The following is an 18197-nucleotide window of genomic DNA, read 5'->3' on the forward strand; positions in this document are numbered from 1 at the left end:
ATTTTTATCTGACTGTCTGTTTGTTCCGGCTAATCTCTGGAACGGCTGGACCGATTTTGACGAGACTTTCACTGATAGGTAGCTAATGATATAAGGAGTAACTTAGGCTACTTTTTTTAGACTAGCTTCGCCCCGCGGTGTCACTCGCTGTACGACAATAACCGCCGGTAACGTCGCGAGACTCAGCCACCTATTAATCATAAAATTTAATGTTTCCGAAGCGAAGCGAGGACGGGTCGCTAGTTTAAAAATAATAACGATTAATAAGTCATAAGGACTTGTGGGATTGTCATTCGATTTTAATAAAATAGCTTATTTCTATTTCGTAAATATAAAATTTTTGAAACTAAATATTGTAATAATTTGAAATAAACATACCATCAACTTCGAACCCAGTGGCTAGAGTACTCAATTCTTCCATCAATATCTTGAGACAGGCCACAAACTTCAGTTGTTGCGCCATTATGTCGACTGTGGGAGTTTCTTCCGCTTCTTTGTTATCAGATGTACCAGGCACTGCTGGCCCTTCGTCATCATTTTGGTCCATTTTCATTTCCAAGGGCGGTGTTGAAGCGCCGGACGCCTCCGATCTACCAATCACATAAATTAAGATTTAGCAAAGTAACCATTTTATTGATGAACGATTCTATGATTTTTCATCAAAATTTTATATTATGGAAATTCATTGATCCCTTCTTTTTAAAACAATAGTTTTCCGCTCGCTTATTCGCTCGCGTGCATTACACTTTTATCGTGTAGGCCTGTGTTCTTTCCCAGAGTACAAATCATTTCCATACTGAATTTAGTCAAAATCTGTAAAGTTGTTTGAGCTTCAGGCCTTAACGGACAGAATTACATTCGTATTTTTAATATTAGTGACGACGGATTATTTCATTGAAATTATTCAATATGTTCGAGTTAGTTATTTAAGATTTGCTTGTACACGATTAAAGTGCTTACTCTTTATCATCGTCGTCCCAAGACAGGACAAGTTCGTCAGTTTTGTTTGAGGTGACAGGTGCCCCCCAGTCCATTGTCGATGCTCCCCAATCCATATTGATCTCTTGTTTTTCTTCCGGCACTAAATAGGAGCCAAATAAGATTAACTTAGATGAGGTAAGACATGAGTTGTAAGATCTCTTTTTTAACAGTACAACGGCTGCCCCGCCCTTCGAACCGAAACGCATTACTACTTCACGGCAGAAATAGGCATGGTGGTGGTACCTACCCGTTCAGACTCACAAGACGTCCCCACCACCAGTAATTACGCAAATTACAATTTGCAGGTTTGATTTTTATTACACGATGCTATTCCTTCACGGTGGAAGTTAATTGTGAACATTTCTTAAGTACGTATTTCATTAGGCAAATTGGTACCTGCCGGCGAGATCCGAACACCGATGCATCGCTACATATGCGCCAGACGTCTTATCCTTTAGACCACGACTTCAAAACGACCTTGCACTACCATTTCCATACATCTCCTAGTCACATGCATCTTCTCTTTACGCATCACATGTCCATACCACGTTAATCGTCCGCTCTTTAATTTGTTAATTACCGGGGCTACTTGCACACTTCCTCTGAAATACTCATACTTGATCTTGTCCATTCTTGTTACTCCACACATCCATCTCAACATTTGCATCCCTGCCGCATGCACTCCTCTTTCATGCTTTACTTTCGTCGCCCAATAATAATAATAAAGGTCAGGTGGGCCGTATGCTCGTCTGCCTACAAAGGCAATAAAAAAAAATAAAACAACCGCAACACATAAGGTTATAAGAACGGGTCGTACTTTTAGGTGTGTTTTCTTCAACAATGTGCCCGGAGTGTATGTCGGGCGCGTCCACGGAGGGCGCGGCGGCGACGTGGCGCGGCTTCTCGTCGCGCACGCGCGCCGGCAGCTTGGACAGCACCTCCAGCGCCAGCGCGGGGCAGCCGGCCTTGAAGTGTCCGTGGGCTGTTTGGAAGTACAAGCGACGTTCGAGGCGGGTGATGCCCTCTTCGGGTTCTTGTTGCAACAGTGCCAGTGTTCCACCCTATAATTAACGTTAACTTGGTTTATTTAAGCCCACTGAGTTTCTCGCCGCATCTTCTCAGTGAGTCGCGTTTCCGATCCGGTGGTAGATTTTGCGAAGCACGGCTCTTGCTAGGCTACGTGTTAGCAACGTCATCAGGTTTGAGCCCCGTGAGCTCACCTACTAGTTAAGGCGACGCTGATATAGCCTCTCAAAGCTATCAACTTAGATAGGAAAAAAAAAGTTTATTTATTTTAGACATCAAAGACAGACGAACATGAACCTCACATGATAGTCAGCGGTCGCAGTCATTTATGTATATCACCAATGCCAGGGGAAAACCAAATCCTTTCCTGCAGATAAGGTCTCTTTTTAAAGTAACTGAAGTGAGTGTGTAGCAAAATACAAGAAGACCAAGAGAATTAAATGGAAAATCACGTGGCGAATGGATGCTCCTGTAGTACATGAGTAATCTATATCACGATTAGACCATGATAAAACGGGCATGAATCAGATTCTTGAACAACTAAAGCCACTGAGCATTTACTAAGTCCGAATCAGGAGTGTTCTGCAGGTCAACAACGACGAAGTAGTTTTGCCACCGTCATTCATGTTATTAATAGGTAGTTCAATTTTGAATTAAAAATCACAATACTTTCAAATTAAAATCAACTACATATGTATGTATAAAATTACATTTGTGACTATAATGGACCATATCGAGTACCAAAACGAAACTTACTGGTGGTAGGACGTAGTGAGTCCGCGCGGGTAGGTACCACCACCATGCCTATTTCTGCCGTGAAGCAGTAATGCGTTTCGGTTTGAAGGGTGGGGCAGCCGTTGTAACTATACTGAGATCTTAGAACTTATATCTCAAGGTGGGTAGCGCATTTACGTTGTAGATGTCTATGGGCTCCAGTAACCACTTAACACCAGGTGGGCTGCGAGGTCATCCCCTCATCTAAGTAATAAAAAAAAAATAACTTGGTAGTCCTACCTGGCTGGGTAGATTGTGGCGCTTGAGTCTCGGATGCGTCCGCAGGTACACGTAGAAGTTGAAGACGCTGGGCACGGGCTCGGCGTCCTGCTTCTGCTGCGGGTCGCGCGGCGCGTGCAGCCTGCCGGCCGGGCTCAGCAGCGTGTCCAGCGAGTCGCCGTACCGCTTCAGCTCCCACAGCGCCATGGAGCGAACGAACGGGTCCGGGTGCGCCCGTTCTAAGTCAATTTCACCATCTTCCGTTTCGCCGCTGTTCAACAAACAAATTTATGCTTAGATGGGTGGACGAGCTCACAGCCCACCTGGTGTGAAGTGGTTACTACAACGTAAATTGCGCCACCCACCTTCACATATAAGTTCTAAGGTCTCAAGTGTATAGTTACAACGGCTGCCCCACCCTTCAAACCGAAACGCATTACTGCTTCACGGCAGAAATAGGTAGGGCGGTGGTATCTACCCGCGCGGACTCACAACAGGTCCTACCACCAGAAATTACGCAAATTATAATTTTGCGGATTTGATTTTTATTACACGATGTTATTCCTTCACCGTGATTTTATTCTTATGTAACTACGTAAATAACGAAATTTGTATTATATATTCTAATAGTTATTAAATGGATATATCAAGTTTATATATAAAATTACTCACCCTAATATTTCATCCATTAGCAATTTCTTGAGACTTGCAGGCAGAACGTTGTCCGACTCGTACAGCCGTGCTACGATCATGGCTAATTGTAAGTCACCGAGACGCGTTATGAGGACCTAAAATAATGTTTAATAAAACATCAAAGAATTGTATGTAACTTGTACTGAGTTATTTATATATAGTTATACCACCATATTTATTTTTAGTTTGAAATTACCACTAGGTTCCAATTTGATTCCAACCAGCAATGCGGACAGTGATATTCTCTCTTTAGGAATCTCACTGACGATCTGAACTGTGTCCATAAAAACAGTACATCACTATAGATAAACTAAGGTTGGCCTTTTTGAATTGAATCCATAAAGTTATTATTTTGCATAAAAAGAAACTATAACACTCTAATAGTTTTCTTTTTCTTTACATTTTAAATTAATGCTGGTAAATCAGCCTGGTAGCCTAAACTAAAATGCTGAAATAGATAATAAACGACACCGGATCATGATAGAAAACACAAATTGAAGACCTGTGAGCAATAAAAAAGTTTGGGGACCACTGGTCTATTACAAGTTTCTTTGAAATTTAATTTGATGCGTACCTCAAGAGCATCCTTCAACGCTCCCCCGAGTAAGAAGAAGGCAGCGGCGTGTTCGAACCTTTGCTTCCCCAGCAGCACAAACGCGTTCTTCAGGGCCGCCTTACGCCAACGGTTCTCAGTGAAGTCGTTCGCGAAGAACTGCCGAAACATAAATATCAGTTAATAGATAGATACATTTATTCTGAAGACTGAAATTCGGGTATTAATGGAACTTTGGGGATGTCTACCTTTATTTAGATAACGCAATTTTATTATTATACAAGTTGTATTTACGTGAATTAAGAATCGAATATAGGTACAACATTACAGTCGTCGTGGCCTAACGGATAAGACGTCCGGTGCATTCGTGTTGAGCGATGCACCGGTGTTCGAATCTCAGGCGGGTACCAATTTTTCTAATGAAATACGTACTTAACAAATGTTCACGGTTGACTTCCACGGTGAAGGAATAACATCGTGTAGTAAAAATCAAACCCGCAAAATTATAATTTGCGTAATTACTGGTGGTAGGACCTCTTATGAGTCCGTGCGGGTGGGTGCCATCACCCTGCCTATTTCTACCGTGAAGCAGTAATGCGTTTCGGCTTGAAGGGTGGGGCAGCCGTTGTAACTATACTTGAGACCTTAGAACTTGTCTCGGGGTGGGTGGCGCATTTACGTTGTGAATGTTTATGGGCTCCAGTAACCACTTAACACCAGGTGGGCTGTGAGCTCGTCCGCCCATCTAAGCAATAAAAAAAAACTAATTAGAATATTATACTATAATTTTGCATGTTGTAGTTGTACACGAATTGAGTTACTGATATCGTTCTTTACCACAGACTATATCAACGTGTGTCGGTACACCTACAATCCGTCAGAAAACTATTTAAAAACGATGATTTGGTTTAGCAATTGTACGGTTTAAATGTGTATTTTTCCTTGACACTCACCGCTGTCATCTTATCATCGCGGTTAGACCGGAACAAGCCCCAAAGGAGCATTCTTTTCTTCATGGCGAGATAATACAGAGCCGCGTCCATGGGGTCCTGTTTCTGCATGTAGGCAGCACGTGCAAGTTTCTCCACGCTTGTGCGTAGCAATTCGCCGCGGATCCACCAGCCCACTCCTTTAGAAGAAATCATAGGTATTAAATCAATATCGAACACAAATTTGCTAATAATATAATAAGGAAAGAGTGTAGTAGCTTCAGATTTCACTGGTGGTAGGACCTCTTGGGAGTCCGCACGGGTAGGTACCACCACCCCGCCTATTTCCGCCGTGAAGCAGTAATGCGTTTCGGTTCGAAGGGTGGGGTAGCCGTGGTAACTATACTGAGACCTTAGAACTTGTGTCTCGAGGTGGGTGGCGCATTTACGTTGTAGATGTCTATGGGCTCCAGTAACCACTTAACATCAGGTGGGCTGTGAGCTCGTCCATCCATCTAAGCAATAAAAAAGAAAAAAGTTCTATACATATTTTTATCTCTATCATAGCAGTAGGTAATTTTAGTTCTCAATATGTTATTTTTATATATTTTGTGGGTAAGTGAACGAGTTTACGGCTTTTCTGATGTGAAGCGGTTATCGAAGCCCGCACTCAAAATACCGCCCCGAAAGGGCGGGTTTCATCTGTATTATTGTATAGCGGCTGTCCCACGCCTCAAACCGGAATGGCAAAGGGTTGGTAGCTATCCATACGGGCCGAAATTTCGTCTTGCCACTGCTACATGAAAGTTCATTATCTGCTGAATCGACATTAACGATACGATAAGAGATTTTTGTGGTCTACGATCTACAATAAATATTGTTTGTTATGTTGTAACATATCTAAATTGAACACAGATCAGACACAACTAACACAAATAACAGAGAAGATAAAACAATGTGAAAGCGATGCAAGTAGGCGTCAAGAATTAAACATAGCATTATCAAAGGTATCGTCAATAAAGATTGTATAGCTCACCCAGTTCCCTCATTGTAGTCCATTTCGGTTGACCCTTAGCATACCCGGGGACTAAGGCCAGCAGCTGCTCGTGAGTTTCAGAGTGGAAGGCCCACACGAGGTTGCAGGTGCCGACGCCGGTCCGCTGCAGGGCGGCGCGCTGGGCCAGCGGCAGGCAGCGCAGCAGGTAGCCGTAGTGCTTCATAGCGAGCAGGAACCGCAGCCCGCAGTCGTCCAATGAATCTGTTACGAGTTAAACACTCGTTAAGGCCGTTTAGATCTCCAGATACAGATGAGGCTTTCTACCATATGTCTTAGTAAAGTTCTGGAATAATTTGGCCACATTGCCAGAAAGGATGACGGCAACTTGGAGAAGCTAAGCCCGACACGTTGGACTGACCTGATCCGCACTACTCTCGACACCACAGTCCACGATGTTCTACACTCGGCGGCAGATAAGAACAAATAGCGTAGAGTGATCCACAATAAGCTCTTATTTGTTTAAGGTAGCATAATCCATTATGCTACACGTTATTGATTATATATTATCTACTATAAGAGTATACGTTCTCACGACTCATCTAATTTATGAGCAATCAATAATAACAATAACACGATTATTGTAAGAACTCTCTTACAATTATTATAATAGTGTGCTCACCTGTGCACGAACACAATGTGCACGAACGTTTAGGAATAAGATCGGTTATGTTAGCCACACAACGAGCACACCGTGACAATTAGAAACGGAGTTTGAAGTGGTCGCCGTGGCTGAAACTGCTAAGGAGAGTAGTAGTAGTAGTAGTATTGTTAAAATAGCTTACCAGGTAATACTTCTGTCCCGGTGCCCTGTGCAATATCTACACGGGCATTCGTAGCGAGTCTTTCGGCAAGGTCGGCGTCGCACGTGGACACAGTGTCCGCCAGCGCCAGCAGGTGCATCTGGTCCAACGAGCTCAGCCCCGGCAGGTGCGTGTGCGTCAGGAGACGCGATAGTATACGACCTGGGGATAGGATTAGATGGAGATATTTTCCGAATTTGGCGTCGCCGGTGGACAAGAGCTAGGCGTCTTGGGCATGACGTGGGTGGAGCCAGAACAGACTGCTCAAGACCGATGTAAATGGAAGGATTTGCTTCGAGTCCTACACCCCAGCCGAGGTTAATATAGGAAAGATAGAAAAAGAAGAACAGCGACACTAAACTCAGTAAACAAGGGTGTGAGGTTAAGAAACGCTTTAACCAGTGTTTGATGACAATTTTAATTATACCCTACCATGTTAAGAAAGAAAACAGGAGATTTATTTTATAATGTTGGTAACCGTTTACATTGAATTAAAAATAACATGGTAAAAATGTATTGAAGTTCCTGCTATCACGAACTTAATTAATTTGTCCCCTTTTTATTTTGTAAGTTTAAATTATACAATCTGCTACTATTCTTCATGCTAAAAATTTGTCTTCCTTCATTCGCGTTTTCACTATTCGCAGATTACAATAAAAACATGCGCCTATATTAGCGGCTAAAGATTTATTTATTCTGATCTAATCGGTCCATCGGTACACACACATTCGTAAAAAGCATTTGGATATGTAGGTATCCAACCGAATATTCTTTGTAAGCACGTCTTCAAATAATCTAATAAAAAGTAAAATATACCTTATTACAACTATGCCTAAAGTATGTTCTTAAATGATATCGTGTTTAATATGTGTATGGCTCTAATAAAGAATAAAAAAAAATTATATCGTGTAGGAACGTATCCTTATAATCCCACTTACGTAAATTACCATTCCATATTCACGGTTCCGTATTCGCTGCATATTTAACGGAACATAAACTCGGCAGGATAATACAGGAGAAAGTTGCTAGGACGCAAGGAGGAGGAAACTCGGTGAAGCGAAAAGAGCTTTTAGTGTATTTTACCTTGTCTTGGACCAAAATGCGAAAGGGGCTGCCGTTCCGGCATTGAAGGCCTGCGATCTACACTTTCTTCACCCAACAGTAAAGCGTCTAAGTCGTCATCCGTGTCCATTGTTCCCTCGAACAATTCATTGTAATCCTGAACGAGAATACATTTAAAATTTAGTACTGCTTTTTTAGTGTGCATTTCATTTATTTATTTTCTTTTCATTTTATTACATACAAATGTAAAAGGTTTAATGTGCTAACAAAAATTGCACAAATTGGAATGTAACTGAAAGATTTTCCTTAGCTGTCCATTAGTGCGATACGACTTCATAAAAAAAACCATTTACCTCTGCCATAGGACCTCTCGTGAATGCGCGCGGGTAGGTACCACCATCCGCCCTATTTCTGCCGCGAAGCAGTAATGCGTTTCAGTTTGAGGGGTGGGGCAGCCATTGTCACTATATTCAAACCTTAGAACTCATATATCAAGGTGGATGGCGGCATATACGTTATAGATGTCTATGGGCTTCGGTAACCACTTGACACCAGGTGGGCCATGAGCTCGTCCACCCATCTAGGAATAAAAAAAAAGTAACAATTGTCTTTTTTTATGAATGTTCAATTGTATAGCATATACATTATATAGGCAGGAAGGTCGCCACTAACCTTAGCCTCCTGTATAGTGGAAGGATGATGCGCAGACTCCTTGTCAGCTACCAACAGGGTCCACAACGGCAAAGGCGGTATTGAAGTTATTTCCGCGTAATCTAACTGGACGTCCTCTGATATCTGTACCAGCATGATAATCATTATCGGCTATTCATTAAAAATCCTGTTTTATTAAATCAAACCTTTTTTCCATAACATTTAAATTAACTAGTTTTACTTTAACTTACCAAGATTTGTTTTTTAAATATATTATCATAATTAAAAATGTCCAAATTGTAATTGACTATCAAATAAGAAATATCAGAAAAAATAACATTACATATAAAAGTGACTTTTTATTTTATTTAATTTCATTAGCCAAAATGTGCAACTATGTGTCGTTTTTTAAATAAATAAAAAGTTTAAAATATTAGTATACGGTGCACATGTTATATGTAGTGATAATCGGAATTCAATTTAATAAATTTTAAAATGATGAATGAAACTGAGGTTACCTATACCTGTAATATACGTGACCCCGAAATAGCTAGCTTATTATTGAAAACGTAAAAAGCAATGCACCCCCCACAATACAGACACGTAAACATAGACCATGGAACATTGAGTTTCACATAGCTACACGAAAGCAACAATAAATGTGGACAAAGTGGTATAATAACATTTAATGGTTGTAATTTTGTTGAGCTTCATTTCAAGACAAAGCAAAACGCGAATGATATTAGATTCTTTCTAATTTCGCAACAATCATAATCGACATTGGGAATAAATGAAACCTTGTTGTTCTTTTAGGATTGATTTTTAGAAATGTCAACATTTCGTCTTTTTTTTCCTACCTATGCTGATAGCCTTGAGAGGCTATTTCAGCTTCGCCCGTGAGCTCACGGGGCTCAATCCGGAGTGTTGCTAACACTGACCCTAGCAAGAGCCGTGCTTCGCAGAATCTACCGCCGGATCGGAAACGCGACCCACTGAGAAGATCCGGCGAGAAACTCAGTGGGCTGTGTCTATGGATTAATTCGCTCGTCGAGCCCTTCGTCGCAAGCGACAGGTTCGACGAGGATGGTGACCGGTGCTTGTGGTGCCAAAAAACACCGTTAATGGATCAGGAGGATCCGTAATGACGTGCTTTAGGCGACGTCGATTGTTTACCATTCGGTCTACATGATCAGGTATGTAGTTTCCAGCGGCCACGACAAGAGGGTTCTCATGTCGTGCCGCCTTTTCAAAGTGAACATTTCGTAGATTATCTTGTTCATTCATGTACAAAATTTAATTTACCTGTGCAACGCCATCTAGCGGCGAAGCGGCGCCGGCGGCGAACGACACGGACAGAGTGCGCGAGCGAGACCAGCCGCGCTGCAACAACCGCCCACATGCACTCCACACGCCGTACACTCACAGAGACTCACATTGCATATTTACAACATATACGACACTGTATTTTTTTTTTTAATTGCATTTATATATTTTGTAAAAAAATTACAATAATATGTATACAGATTAAAAAAAAAACCTATGCAGATATATCTTACTTTCTATCTTGCTCCCAAATATTCTTGATTTAATGTGGTCGTGAGTGAAATTTGTAGATAAGATGTGGGATATACAATACGTGTGTCAATCTATGACGTATCCATTCGCATGCCAGGAAGCCGAATGCATAAAATGCAATGTGTTGATGTCACGACACGTTGGCAATTTGAATGTAATCTGAATGCAACGCCGATAAATGCCGAAAAGCGTTGAATTGTGTGATCTATAAATGTTATGTTTAACACAATATGCGCGTTTTAAAGCTTGCCACTCATTTTCTTGCATCTGAATTCTTAAGATAGAAAATGAGTAATTTATCTGTAGTGACAAATTAGCGTTAGTTTAAAATACCTGTCTGGACAAACTGTCCTCGTCTCCTGTCGAACTACGACCAGTGTATGTTCCGCCGATACATCTGTCGACGGAAATATATTTTGACTTTTCTTTCGTTAATAACTTTCTTTATTGATTTAATGATTGTTGGTAAAAAAATTCAGTCCTACAGAAGACTAACCTAATAGGTAAAATGGATTTAGTTATATAATTGTTTACCTGACGAGATGCGCAAGAATTGCTTTGACCCATCGTATTTTGCCGCTGTTGAGTAGTTCCATGAGTTGTTTGGGATGATACTGAGGCAGGACGGGGCACGCCATCTGCGACGCTTCGAACAATCCGTAGTCTGGCATGTAGTCTAGTAGCGGCTAGAAACACCACAATCACTCAAAATAGTATTTTACAACTAAGCGCGATGACGTACCTTGCCCGAAACTTTTTTAGTATAAGAAAAGTGTTTACTATATGCCGGACATAGACATCATCTTTAATTAGATTCGCGTTTCAGGAATTCCGAACTGTTTTATTAAATTGAACATATAACTATTACAACTGTCCTTAAACGGAAACATAATGATAATAAGGTGTATTGTCATAACAAAAAATGCGAATGAAATTTTATCAATTGGTCAATTGAATTGAAAAATCGCTTAAATTTCATTTTGGTCTTAGATATCCACCTGTGGCTGGTCAGGCTGCGTCTTGTTTCGTCTCCTCGCGTCACGCTCCAGCAGCTGCAGGTTGATGGAGGAGACACGTTGCAGATGGGGCGCTGACACCCGCAAGTCAGAGTCTCGGAGGGCTCGAGATTCACTTCCTTCTTCCAATTCCTAAGTAATTTATTGGCATTTACTAAATTAGATCCATCTGGATATGCACATTTTTTTAACGAAGTTCCTTATGGGATGGTGCAGAGGGGTACCGTAACCGGATAGCGTAAGATTTTTAGTAATGAACACAGTGTACGACTTAACTTTGTAATAACGTACAAAAAATAACATATGTTTATTATATACCTTTTATAAATCATTGCGATAATCAAGATGATAACCTTGTAAAGTAGTTTTATTTTATTTTTATCAATAAAAAAATCATAATAAAAAATCACTCATGTGTTTTCTTCTTTAAGAATGGTTAGCTGGTAGATAACTCAATTGCTGAGTTAAGCTCGCCATTTTTTATATCTTATCGCAATTACTGTATTATATTAACAGTGTGTACAAATAAAAAAATTAAGAATAAAATAAATAAAAAATGCATACCCGAATAATTATTTTCTTTATACCTCGAATAGAACTTAAAATTAATATTTTTATAATAAGGAACTTCGTTCCTAGCCAGTGTCCCACGACACCACACATCTTTTTCACACTAGATAGGTGCGGTTAACGAGAGGCGTATAACAAACTCGCACAGGTACGTACCACCACAAAGACAGCAATACACCGAATAATCTACTTTCTAGTTATTAAATTAAAAAAAAAAAAGATTCTTACCGGCGCTCCAATCTGTCCTCCCGCCGTCTGTGGATTCTCTGGCTTCCATTGGGAATACACGTGCATTTCCGAGTCCATTCCGACGACCAGTATACCGTCCCTCACCCACGATATTTGCATAGGGAGAGGGGGCAAGCCGTCCGCCGTTTTCAATTCGATACGCCGAAGTTGCATCCATCGTATCTCTTCAACAAACAGCGGAGCCGCTAGTGACGACGCCTTCCGCAATATAGGACGATTGTTGTTTATTGATTCCTTCATAGCCTGCCGTTAAAAAAACAATCATAAAATATGTACTGGTTTTTTTTGTTAAAGCAAGTTCAAAATTGACATAAATCTAATTAACTGACCTTCAGGTTAGCCTGTGCGAGATCACTAGAAACCGGTGTGAACAACAACACTCTAGATCCGACTGCTACCGTCAATATGTGCGATCCATCCTCCTTTGACACCCAGTCTAGTTGCACAAGGTGTTTTTGTGTCAAGGGACAGGTGTTGCCATTCTCCATAATGCTTCTACGTAACGATTGTAGAGTGCTGAACGAGGGTACCGCTAGAAGTCCAGCCGATTTACCCGTGTCGCCTTCCCCGTTGCGACCGTTTCGGCTTTCGTCGGATGATAACGTTTGAAGAACCTATACAGGCAATTAAGCGTTTAAAGTACATTCTCGTACTAGTAGTCCCCTGGTAGTCGAAATTCGACTATAATTAATTGAAGTTATAAGTTTGTACACTAATATGATTCTATTGTCAAAGACTGTTATACTTCTACAATCACAGATTTCGCCAAGACTACACTTTACACAAATGTTAATAAAGACAAACAATATTTAATCTATTCTCAGTTTGACCACAGATTATAAGCAATAAGAAAAGTTTGACAATAAACAAATAGTATGCATGCGTGTGTGTGTCAGATACACGGTAGTGTGTGTAATGTTTTTATTTTATTGTTTTAATGTATTTTTTATGCATAATTTCAATAAAAATATTAATCTGCACTCTTTCTCTATACTCCCTATAAGTGTGGGAAATTTTATACTCCTCCGTCCGCGCAATTTTCGAAAAAAGGGGTACAAAGTTTTTGCTTCACGTATTTAACATATAGATAAGTGCGTATGTACGTTGAATATTAGTCGATATTATTTACTGACTTGATTCAGTCGTTGCTTCTTCTGCATGAAGGACGTATCGTTGAGATAGGACAAGTCGATCTGCGTGTCGGCGCCGACGCCCACGCGCGGCAGGCTGACGTTCCGCAGCGGGATGGTGTCCTCCAGCAGCCACTCGGCGCCGCCCGTGCTCTCGCACTCGTACACGCACACGCAGAGGTTCACGAAGCGCGCGTCCGGGCTGGTGCTGGCGGCCGCGCTGCTCGCCTTCGGCCGGGTGAACGACCTCCCGCACTTGTACGCGCACGCGATGCGCCCCGAGTACGCGGCGCTGATATGGAGGGGCTGACCTGTCCACGATCATCACGACAAAGCAATTTAGATACATTTTTAAGCAATTGATGCTACTAATTACAGTATAACCTCCATCATCTTCTTCTTTTTCTCTACCTTATCCCCACTAGATGGGGTCGGCACAGCTAATTTTTCTCTTCCGTTCTCTTCTATTAGCCGTCATCTCAACACTCACTCCTCTCTCTCGCATATCGTCATTCACACACTCCTTCCGTATCTTCTTCGGTCGACCTCTTTCCCCTCTACCTTGCACCACCATTTCCACACATCCTAGTCACATGCACCTTCTCTCTACGCACCACATGTCCATACCACGCTAATCATCCGCTCTTTAATTTGTTAATTATCTTCATCATATTTTCATTAATTATATGTTTTACTTTATTTTACCTGGAATATCTATTGTGGATTCTTGGTCTTTATTCATCATTTCCCATTCTTTCCAAGTATATTCGAAATCGTCATTTTCATTGTTTGTTACGTTGCATCTCCAAAATCTGAAAAAGAAAAGAATAAATAATACAAAATAATCCAGATCGAAACTCAAAATCAAGAAAAACCTATTGTAAAAAAAAGGAAACCGTAAGTGTGTAATATCAGTGATGTAACAAAGAGTTCTATATTTATTATGTTATTTTACCTTAGAGTGCTGTCAGAGCAAGCCGTTGCTAGTATGTAAGGAGCCAGGCACGCCGGGTATATCGAGGCTGAACTCAGGTGTCCCGCGGCAGGAGTTGCGTGAATGACGTCAACTCCATCAGGCAAGGACAGAGGGCATTCACATACCTTTAAATATTATGATTTGGTGATATTTAAAATTATAATCTAAACTTATAGGGCGCACGAATTATAACTATCAAATGTTTAAGGCAATAATCAAACTCACATAAATTATAATTTGCATTAGTACTAGTGGTAGGACGACTTGTGAGCCTTGTGTTTGAAGGATGGGATAGCCGTTGTACTAAAAAGCTGAGATTTAAAACTCATGTTGAAGGGGGCGGCGGCATTCACGTTGTTGATGTCTATGGGCTCCCGTTACCACTTAATCCGGGTGGGCTAGCGCCCGTTCACTTATCTAAGCCATAACAAACGTGCGGACCCAAATTATAACTTTTAGTTTTCAGAAATGGGTATTACCTTTTTGGTAGATATAGATAGATGAGAGTTTGGTTGTGGAGGAGGTAAAGTTCTGTCGTTGTCCATGGACACTGAGTTCTTACGAGACTCGCCCTCTTCTTCCTGCACTAAGGCACTATCCGGAACGTACATCATGCTGTTTGTTAAATCATCTGAAAACAATTAAAAATTGTAATAGAATCTGGTATACTTGTTGTTGTTGCTCTAGAGAACGTCTCTACTATAGTACCATCGATGTATGATAAGTAGTTTTCAAGTTTCATTCGTTCATTTCCACATTTATAGTTAAGTTTGTAAATTAGTGGAATCTAGATAGGGAGGCTATAGTAGTTTACGTGATCAGATTGGTACCGGCTGGATCCCCCTGCGAGGACACGGTGAGCCGCCACATGTGCACGGTGGAGCCGCCGTCGGTCCGCTCCAGCACGACGATGTAGAAGGGCTCGTTGAAGACCGCCGTTTTACGGAGGTCCACTATGGCCTCGAGGCCCGTCTCGGTGATCGTGTTCACGTCGCAGCCGTCCACGCCCGCATCTGGATTCTCTGCGTCTGCCATTGTGCGTTCGCCTGCTCGCCAAGCAATTTGTTTGTTATTGAAGTGAAACTTCTAATGCGACTTCCAACAAGGTTGCGTTAAGCGTCTAACGCTACCATACTAGAAAGAGACAGAGCGAGAGTGAATGCGTGGCACTCGAACGCATGCGCATAGTATACCTGTTACAGGACAGCGCGACGTTAGCAACGAGTAGCGTCCAATATTTATTGAAGTATATAAAAAAAAAAATCTATCTATAATTTAGAATATATATAATAAGAATGTTGAAGATGTCGCATTTCTTATAGACAGCATTCCCTATTACAGGAGCAATCTGATTTAAGGATGAAAAATGAAGAAAACCACAATGCTACACATCGAAAAAGAAGTTTCACTTCATACACTTGCACCAAGTTGCACGCGCACTTTTTTTCTAATTATTTGTAACAGGCAAAACACAAAATAGTTAAGTACCTTGTTTTCCACTATGTGTCACAACATCTTTCACCAAATCAACAAGATTAAAACAAGTTTTTTGTACTTCAACTTGCTATTCAGGCCTTTGTTAAATTAAATTCTAATTTTTTATAGCTATTGACGAGCTTTAGTGATATTACCCGTCCGCGATAAGGTAGGAGGAAAAATTGATTTCAATTATTTTTTTAAACATGAAGAAGTTTTCTCTTCAAAATGAGCATAACAAACCTAAATAAAAATGTAATAGCCGTATGTACTGTGAGATAAACATAACCAGGTCTCTGATACAAAAAATATCAGACATCATATTTTTTCTAACGTTCAAGACCTTTACTGCGGTAACAAAATTTCCAAGTTTTTTTTTCTCCAATATTTAGCGAACCTGTAATTAGTTGTTCCTGGAATACGTGCAGCAGCTGCGTGTTGTGCCAGTCGTGCGTCGCGTCCGCGATGGCGTGCAGCTGTATGATGGCGCCGGGCCGCGCCGTGGACTGCTGCGACACGATCTTGATGCGGTCGTGCAGGGGTATCCCACCACCGGCTTCTTCTAACGTCGAGTCAGACGACACTGACATTGTGTCAGGTAGCTGCACGAAAAAACAATGTCTTAGACAAACCCTTTTTCTTTATTATTGTTACGTCGGAAAGAATAACGCCATCTATCGCCGAATAGTCGAACGAATATCCAAGGATCTAGTAGCACCTAGAACGCTCAAGAAGTACAACGCCATCTATTGTCAGATAGTGGAAACAATACTAGAGATGTGTGGAATATTCTTGATAATTCTAGGGATGTGGTATCGACTATAAAGGCGTTGCACATTGGATGGCACGCAGTCAGTCAGTAATCGGAACTACTCGAAGCGAAACAGCGAACGAATCACCTGAAGAGAAGCGGAACAAGTGAATTGAGAGTTTTAAAGTGTTTGTTGAGCGTTTTTAAGTTTTACTTCGGTTGAATTTTATTTATCCCGAACCCCAGCGCGTAACATTATATTAAAAACAAATATAGGTTTCTTAAAAATAATTACTGTTGTATCTTTGTGGCGTCTTTCAGAAGTAGCGATCTCAGCCAGCAACGTTCGTGCGTCGATCACAGCTTGGAACACGCGGAGACTCTCGCCGTCGCTAGCCACGAAGCACGCCGACGGCGAATTGGACAAGTTTCCCAGAGTAGTACTGCGTAAAAAATCAAGTGGTTGTATGTTAATAAAATTAAAACACTGAACAATGCTGTTGTGTTACGGTATTTAAAATAATTTGCGCCAATATTAGCAACTAAGCTAGAGGTATCTGTTACTGTTTGACGAAGAGGCACAACAAGCACAACACAAAATGGTTTGAAATGAATCAACTGACGTCGATTGTCTATCTGATCGTGGAGACCACAGGCAAAACAACGTAGAAACCACTACTCATCTTGATTCATGAGATCGAATTCTTGATTAGATTGTAATAGCTCTAACAAGGTAGGTTAAACGGTTAACTGCTTGGCGATATACATATTATTATACAAGGTGTATATGTTTTTTTAGGAAGCTTTAGTGACCCAAAGGCCCTTCCAATTTCATCCGGGCAGGGGCGAGCACGAGCTGAGCCAGGAGGGATGGGATTTACAAAAAGTTGTCCGAGGGCTTCCGAAGGATATTTAACGGCCAAAGAGCAGATGATTCGCGAATGCAAGTGTATATAATGTCTGTCGTATACAGATCGCAGTAGGAAAAATCACACTATACGAATAATCTAAAATCGCGTAATCTGTCCGAGTTTCTGAGCTGTATAAGTGCCGGAATCGAAATCATTAGGTTTGTCAAACATATACTAATCTTTGAATAATTAAAACAGAAAAATATTGTGTAAAATTCACGCGCAGTAAAAGTGAAACGTTGAGGGAATTCAATCTGATTTTCCCGGAGGCTACATTATATAGTGCTCGTTATTTGTTTCATCGACTTTCAAATTGCAACGATACGAAATTTAATTTCAAAACCAATAGCGGTTCTAGAAGGTTCCATTTCAACGATGGCTCGTAACAACAATCGGGCCTCACCTCGGCAGCAGCGTGGGCAGCCAGGCGACGTTGCTGAAGGCGGACAGGTGCGGCGAGTTGACCCGCGCCAGCTCGGACACGCCGCCCGACTTGCCGAGCGGGCCCACGCACTCCACGCGCCACATGATCAGCTCCGAGCACAGCCCGCCCGCCGCCGTGTCGTCCTCGAACTTGTGATGGTCTCTGTTGCTGTCTGTTATCAAACATACAATAAGTGATCTTATATATTTTTTTATAAAGCAATGACTCCAACGTCTTAGATATTGATTTTGCCAATGTCACAGTATATACTGGTGGTAGGACCTATTGTTAGTCCGCACGGGTAGGTACCACAACCCTGCCTATTTATACCGTGAAGCAGTAATGCGTGTCGGTTTGAAGGGTGGGGCAGCCGT

At 41.4% G+C, this 18197-nt stretch overlaps 1 protein-coding gene across 4 annotated transcripts in view; it reads right to left on the bottom strand.

The window, feature by feature from the left end:
• Window positions 1-18197, bottom strand: part of LOC101742988 (dmX-like protein 2) — a 60182-nt gene that overhangs the window by 22945 nt on the left and 19040 nt on the right. For 3 of the 4 annotated variants that reach the window (XM_038018599.2, XM_062674733.1, XM_062674731.1), the window contains exons 16-40: window positions 17803-17995; window positions 16784-16931; window positions 16135-16339; window positions 15092-15307; window positions 14741-14892; window positions 14241-14386; window positions 13991-14097; window positions 13289-13596; window positions 12485-12769; window positions 12135-12398; window positions 11319-11468; window positions 10855-11006; window positions 10654-10717; window positions 10048-10125; window positions 8767-8889; window positions 8116-8251; window positions 7015-7194; window positions 6212-6433; window positions 5200-5375; window positions 4268-4405; window positions 3673-3788; window positions 3022-3271; window positions 1799-2042; window positions 961-1081; window positions 379-590 (exon numbers count right to left, since the gene is read on the bottom strand). In XM_038018599.2, coding sequence (XP_037874527.1) covers window positions 379-590; window positions 961-1081; window positions 1799-2042; window positions 3022-3271; window positions 3673-3788; window positions 4268-4405; window positions 5200-5375; window positions 6212-6433; window positions 7015-7194; window positions 8116-8251; window positions 8767-8889; window positions 10048-10125; window positions 10654-10717; window positions 10855-11006; window positions 11319-11468; window positions 12135-12398; window positions 12485-12769; window positions 13289-13596; window positions 13991-14097; window positions 14241-14386; window positions 14741-14892; window positions 15092-15307; window positions 16135-16339; window positions 16784-16931; window positions 17803-17995 — 4386 coding nt within the window. The remainder of the gene's footprint in view (window positions 1-378; window positions 591-960; window positions 1082-1798; window positions 2043-3021; window positions 3272-3672; window positions 3789-4267; window positions 4406-5199; window positions 5376-6211; window positions 6434-7014; window positions 7195-8115; window positions 8252-8766; window positions 8890-10047; window positions 10126-10653; window positions 10718-10854; window positions 11007-11318; window positions 11469-12134; window positions 12399-12484; window positions 12770-13288; window positions 13597-13990; window positions 14098-14240; window positions 14387-14740; window positions 14893-15091; window positions 15308-16134; window positions 16340-16783; window positions 16932-17802; window positions 17996-18197) is intronic. The other variant, XM_062674732.1, reaches the window with a different exon arrangement.

This window comes from Bombyx mori, chromosome 21, assembly GCF_030269925.1.
Source record: "Bombyx mori chromosome 21, ASM3026992v2".
Taxonomy (NCBI): domain Eukaryota; kingdom Metazoa; phylum Arthropoda; class Insecta; order Lepidoptera; family Bombycidae; genus Bombyx; species Bombyx mori.